We start from the raw sequence: 6,047 nt of genomic DNA on the forward strand, positions 1-6,047 counted from the left end.
CGGCGGCGGGCAGACCTGTGTGATGCGTGGGTGGCTGCAGCGGGGACTCCGCTGGCTCGGGTGCATCCAGTTGGTCTTGGGGGCCGGACAGTGCGTGCGCAGCTGGCACTTGTGCTCAGAGACGCACCAGCCACAGTTGAAGCGGGGGTCGGCCTTGAGGCAGAGGCCGCAGCTAGAGCGCTGCGCCCAGCACTTGTAGAGGAGGGCTGCGGGCAACAGGGGCGCTGCTGGGTGGGTGGCAGGGCAGGCACCGCCTTGGGGCAGGCTGCAGTCCCCACCCCACCCTCACCTCGGAAGCTGGAGGGCTTGTCGATGGGCAGGTCTCCATCCCAGACCACTGAGAAGTCCAGCTCAGTGTCACCATACTCATCGCCTTCATAAGAGTACTGGGGAAGAGGGGGCCCGCGTGCCTTCACATTCGGCATACGCCCCCCCACCCCCCGGCCACCAGGAGTCCCCGGCAGGAGACTCAGGAGGCTGCAGGCCTGGGCCTGCCACGGCGCCCGCGCGCCCTGCCGACAGCGCCCCCTCACCGATGCGTTCTGACACTGCAGGCTGGTGCTGTTGAAGCGCACGGCGGGCACGCGCTGCTGCCGGCCCTGCACGCGGACCACACACTCGTAGTTCTTCTGGCCCGACTGCGGCTGCGGCAGGTTCTTAGCCCGCAGGGTGAGAGGCTGCATGACGCCGACCGGGATCAGCAGGTCCCCACTGGGCAGGATCTCCGGGCAGCCCTGAGAAGGACACCCATCACTCACAAGCGAGGGGCTCTGGCCACCACCCAGCAGAAAGGTGGGGGCTCACCGAGATCAAAGGCGGCACAGCTGGTTGCCCACCCCCCCACCCCCCGTGGCCTGCCTACCTCAGGGCTGCGGACCCTGCCCTCCAGGAAGGAGCACTCTCGGGGGTGGCTGGTGCACACGTGGCGGTACTTACACCAGTGGCAGGGGTAAGGGCTGCCGACGCAGGACATGCACCTGACGGGGGAGCAGGCTTCAGAAATAACAGGGCATGGGGACCACCCCCCTCGCCGCCCCTCCCCAAGGTCCCTTCAGGCCGCCGTCCACATGGCCTAGGGGCAAGAGCAGGCACTCACGACTGGAGAACGCTGCAGTTGTAGAAGACAAGGTCAGCCCCAGCAAACCGCACGCCGGTCTCCTTGGAGAGCAGCTGCAGCCGCACGGTGCGGGTGGCCCCTGCAGCAAGCCAGGGGCTGTGAGCACGGGACACACAAGGGGCCCCACCCCCGGCAGGCGCAGCCCACTGACCGTGCCCCCTGGTGAGCGCCCGGAGCTCCTGGAGGGAGGGCGAGGGGCAGCGCAGCTCGTCAGAGGGCAGCAGGAGGGCCTCGCTCTCGGTCACCTCGTCAAAGGCACAGCTGACGCCCGCGCTGAGGTCCGGCACGTTGCGCATGGCTACAGTCAGCTGTGGGGTCAGAGGGCTCAGAGCCGGGGAGTGGGCGCGGCCAGGAGCACCCTCCCTGGAGCACAGCCCCCCAGGGCCTGTGCTCCCGCCCCACCACCTACCTGCACCCCCAACGATGTCACCGACACATTGTTGGGCCGAACACGCACCTGGACACATTTGCTCAACTCCTCAGCAAAGCCGTGCGGGGTAGAGGCCCCTGGGCAGGCCCTTTGGCGGCAGCATCTGCACAGGAGCCAGAGCCGTCCCACAACTGCCCCAGGAGGGCCCTGGCCAGGGGCACAGTGGGGGGACGGGGCGGCCGGTCCAGCCCAAGCTGCCAGGCAGCAGCAGGCCAGACCTCTGCCCCTGGGTCCCGGGGGGTGTCACTGGAGGTAGAGGTTCCGCTCATTAGCTGGAGATGGGGGGAGGGGTAAACATGGAACGGAGGCAGGAGGGAAGTGCCCGCCCCAGGCTGGAGGGGCGTCCCGTCTCCCGGGAGCCGCCCTCCTGGCCGCTGCCTGGGACCCTCACCTGTGCTGCAGCACACACCAACCACAGTGTGGGTCTCCGGAGCCCAGGCAAGCCTCACAGTTCAGGTACTGCTCACAGGTCTCCACTGGGAGCTGGCTGACCTGGGGACACCCGCGTCAGCACTAGCCAGGCCTGCCCCCCACCCCCCCACGGCCCACTGCGCGCACACCTGCTTCTCACTCAGGAGGTAGATGTACTGTCGGTCAGGGCTGAAGAGCAGGTCTCGAAGGATGGGGCTGCCATCGACCACAGGGACCGTCTCATAGAGGTGGGCGTCTTGGGAGCCATCAACCCGCACCTGGGCCACAAGGTCAGGGCACAGGGGTGACGGGCTGGCCTGATGCACTGCAGTCCCCGGGCGGTCAGGGCATCTTCTCAAATCAAGGACTTTAAGGGCATGGCCAAGCTGAGGTCAGGGCCCGTAGCTGGAGGCTCAGAACTTGGCCATCCCACCTGGTCCCCACAGCCAGGGGAGAAAGAACCAAGGCCACCTTGCTGGAGGCCCTCAAGGATGCCACGATGAGCAAGTAAAGGGGTCCCAGGAGGTGCAGAGGCCGAAGGGAGATGAGTGGGTGCCGGACTGAGGAGCGATTGGCTAAAGGGTGGTTTCCTTTTAGAATGTGACAGTGGTTGCAACGCCTTCAGTGGGTGGATTTACAGCAGATGAGTCATAGCTTGAAAAAGCTGTTACCCAACAAAACGGGGCGGCCCTGCAGAGGCACGGCTGATCCCACCTGCTCACAAGTCTGGGGCTAAAGACCTTTATCCCCAGAGCCTTGAGAGTTGGGTGGCTGTGGGGCCACCCCATGGAGGTCTCCCTTCCGCCACCAGCTGTGCCCAGTCCACTCTTCTGGCTCCTGCTCCACTCCCTTGGTCCCACATGCCAAGCAGCTGCAGGCCCACCTTCTTTAGATTGCCACTGCGCGTGCCGATGAAAACCACTGAGTGCTGGTGGTAGGTGTAGGCAGCCACGCTGGCCATGCCCTCAGTGCCGTCGGCCAGCAGAGGCAGCCCCTCGATCACATGCAGGCCGCCCAGCGGCTGGTTCAAGACCAGCCCACAGAAGTTCCCGTTGATCTGCATGGGCTGGGGAGGCAGAGGGGGAGCATGTGAGCCCGGGCAGCGGGCAGCACGCACCCGCTGGCTCAGCCCCTATGTGCCGGGTGAGAGCAGGGGCTGGAACGCAGTGTCCCCAGCTAGGCCTGACAGCCTTCCCTGGGCCACCATGGCAACTCGGTGGCTGAACGGGGAGTTAGAAGGGAGAGCCGGGGAGGGGGTGCCCTGGGGGACTGGACCTGTGAGGCAGGGAGGAGGACACACTGGGGGACTGGGGACTCGGGACGCAGGGGCTGGCCATGCCATGGAGTGAGGAGGAGTGAGCTAGAGACAGCAGGCCAGGGCGAAGAGCAGAGAGCATGGGAGGGGGGACTGCAAGGAAAAGCAGGGGTGCCCTCCAAAGGCCCCGCCGGGCCCGGCGGTGCGGCGGCTGCTGGCCATGCCGCCAGCCAGCTGGGTGGCAAGGGCTCACGGTGTTGATGCAGGGCAGCTCCTTGTTCAGAAGCCACGGCAGGGCCAGCGTGCCCTCCCCCCGGTAGCAGGATTGGATGCGCCGGCGGATGTGAGCGTTGATGTCGCTGAGGGTGAACAGGCAGAGCACGGTCTGCCGGGGCGGGCTGGCCCGGTTCTTCTGGCCCTGGGAGAAGACGGTGAAGAGGACGTCCTCGTCAGCGGGGACACCCAGCGCCTGCGCCAGCAGCAGGCCCGGCTTGGCCAGGTGGGCGCTCTGCACCAGGCGGTACTCCACACCGCGCCAGGAGCAGCCAATGGGGAACTCGACATAGGAGTAGAATTCTGAGTCCCCCGCGCACATGCGCACAATCTTGGAGGTGAAGAACTTCTCGCCAGCGGCGTCTAGGAGGGTCTGCTGGGTGTCCAGCTGCAAGGTCAGGAAGTACACGAAGGAGGCGCTCACAAAGCCGTAGACGTAGTAGATGTCAAAGGCGGGGTACAAGGACAGTGTGTCGGAGGGGATCTTGATCTGGGAGGAGACAAACTCGTCCTGGTACACCTGTGGGTGACAAGAGGGTGCGGGCTGAGGCCCGTGAGCCCCGGGCCCTGCACCCCACTCAGCCCGCGCACCGGCCCTGCTCCAACCACCACCACCACCACCACCCCCGCAGTCACAGGTGCCCCTGCCCGGGGCCGCCCAGCCAGCGCATCCCTCCCCCAACAGGCCTCTGTGAGGGAAAGCGGAGCGGGAGGCTGGCGTCCTGAGCAGGGTGCGTGATGAGAAGACGGTGCCAGGGAACGGCTCACCCACCAGACTGAACATGTCAGCACTGTCTTCATCGCCCAGGAGCTTGCGGGAACTCAGGGTGGGGAAGTACTCGGACTTGCCGTCGACTGCGGTGCCCACGAACAGCTTGCTGGGCCCCTGGCCCTGCTCCACGATGACGCCAGCCATGGAGTCCGGCTCCTGAGCCCCCGACAGGTAGTGCTCCTTGCGGCGGTGCGGCTCGCCCAGCTTGGACAGGTCATCCAGCCGCAGGAACTGGCAGATGCCCTGCCAGATGCTGCCACAGGCCACGAGGCGCCGCGCGGCGTAGTCGATGAGCAGGAGTTTGTTGACATTGTCCACGGGGGCCAGGCGGTGGGCGCACACCCGCATGCTGGGTGGCGGGTAGCAGCGGGCGTTGTCCTCGACGGGGCCTGTGACGTGCACTCGCAGCTCTGTCAGGTTGGGGGCCAACTTGAAGACGCGGTTCACTGCGCCCACAAACACCTCTCCAGTCACCCGGTGCATGGCCAGGTGGGTGAGCGTGGTGTCGGTCACCGTGAAGGCGCGGAAGGGCCTCCTGCTGCCCCCGGCCCCCTCCATGGCGAGGAGGGGGAGCAGGAGGAGGCAGGCAGGCACCATGGTCAGCTGGTGCTCTCGCGAAGGCCTGAGAGACAGGACTGGGGGTCAGAGGGTCCTGCCCCACCCGGCCATGGGGACGGGGGCCACGCACCCACCTGCACACCACAGCCGCAGCTGGTGACCGTGGCTAGGAGACAGGAGGGGCCCGCCCCAGGGCCAGTAATCAACCCGCCCCCACGTAGTGCTGTCCAGGAGCCAGGGTGGATTCCCCCCAGCCGGGCCACACCCAAGGGGGCAGCAGAGCCAGATGCTCCGAGAGGCAGGGCAGGAGGCGCTGCCGGAACCCAGGTCCCCATAAGAGCCACCCTGGAGAACCCCCAGGCCACAGACTCCCACCTGATGTAGGGGAGGGGAAAGGCAAGGGGAGAACAATCATGGGGGGACACCCAAGTGGCCCTGCCGCCCTGAGCCCTGGCCAGAGCTCTGGAGTATCAAGGCCCCCTCCTCGCCCCAGCTGCCTCCTTGGCCCGCAGGCCTGGCCGGCAGTCCCCAACACAAAGCCAAGCTGTGTTGCCTTCGCAGCCGTTCACTCACAGACAGAAGTCCAGCCAAAACGGGGGCCCTGTGCAGCTGCCCCCCAGATGTGGGGGCTACTTGGAAAGGGAGGTGCAGAGGGACCCGATCCCCCCTGGCAGCCCAGGGCCTGAATGAGGGGGAGCGGCACCCCCAAGGACAGCTGCAGCCTTAGGGAGGGAGGGGCGGGGGCGTAGGGACAGCACGCAGTGAGGCCAACCCTAGACCACAAGGGCAGCAGAGCAGTGTCGTGGCAGGCAGGGCTCGGCGATGCCCGCTCCGTGACCAAACCCAAGGGAAACTGGGTGCCCAGCTTGCGGGCTGGGGGTCCAACCAAGGAGGGAAAGAAGAGGTGAAGGAAAACCGCTGTTGCCGGAAAAAGGCGCAGGCCCTAGCGAGAACGCGCCCAGTTGGCCTGGCCTCAGCCCCTCTCCCTGGATCTTTTGTCAGGTCCGCATCCTGGACCCTTAAGGCACCAGTCAGAGAAGAAAGGAGGTGCCGTTCCACCCTAGCCCCTCCGCACGGGCAGCAGCACGGGGATGGTGGCGGTGGCGAGGGAGGAGGCCACTGAAGAGGCCTGCTCTGCAGCCCCAGACCCCCTACCCGGCCAGCCTGTGGCACTGAGCGGCGTGCAGCGCAGGCAGCCACGCTCCTCCTGGCCCCGGGGCTGGGGACAGCG

General features: G+C 66.7%; 1 protein-coding gene across 1 annotated transcript in view; it reads right to left on the reverse strand.

Moving 5' to 3' along the window:
* The window catches only part of PLXNA3 (plexin A3), an 11,551-nt gene extending 6,696 nt beyond the window's left edge, over positions 1 to 4,855 (reverse strand). The window contains exons 1-12 of the mRNA XM_007957186.1: positions 4,259 to 4,855; positions 3,467 to 4,006; positions 2,842 to 3,024; positions 2,108 to 2,236; positions 1,939 to 2,039; positions 1,527 to 1,650; positions 1,269 to 1,425; positions 1,097 to 1,196; positions 863 to 977; positions 534 to 734; positions 290 to 386; positions 16 to 206 (exon numbers count right to left, since the gene is read on the reverse strand). Coding sequence (XP_007955377.1) covers positions 16 to 206; positions 290 to 386; positions 534 to 734; positions 863 to 977; positions 1,097 to 1,196; positions 1,269 to 1,425; positions 1,527 to 1,650; positions 1,939 to 2,039; positions 2,108 to 2,236; positions 2,842 to 3,024; positions 3,467 to 4,006; positions 4,259 to 4,855 — 2,535 coding nt within the window. The remainder of the gene's footprint in view (positions 1 to 15; positions 207 to 289; positions 387 to 533; positions 735 to 862; positions 978 to 1,096; positions 1,197 to 1,268; positions 1,426 to 1,526; positions 1,651 to 1,938; positions 2,040 to 2,107; positions 2,237 to 2,841; positions 3,025 to 3,466; positions 4,007 to 4,258) is intronic.
* Between the last annotated feature and the right edge of the window lie 1,192 nt (positions 4,856 to 6,047).

Source organism: Orycteropus afer, unplaced genomic scaffold (genome assembly GCF_000298275.1).
Source record: "Orycteropus afer afer isolate SDZICR_OR568_19922 unplaced genomic scaffold, OryAfe1.0 scaffold00713, whole genome shotgun sequence".
Lineage (NCBI taxonomy): Eukaryota > Metazoa > Chordata > Mammalia > Tubulidentata > Orycteropodidae > Orycteropus > Orycteropus afer.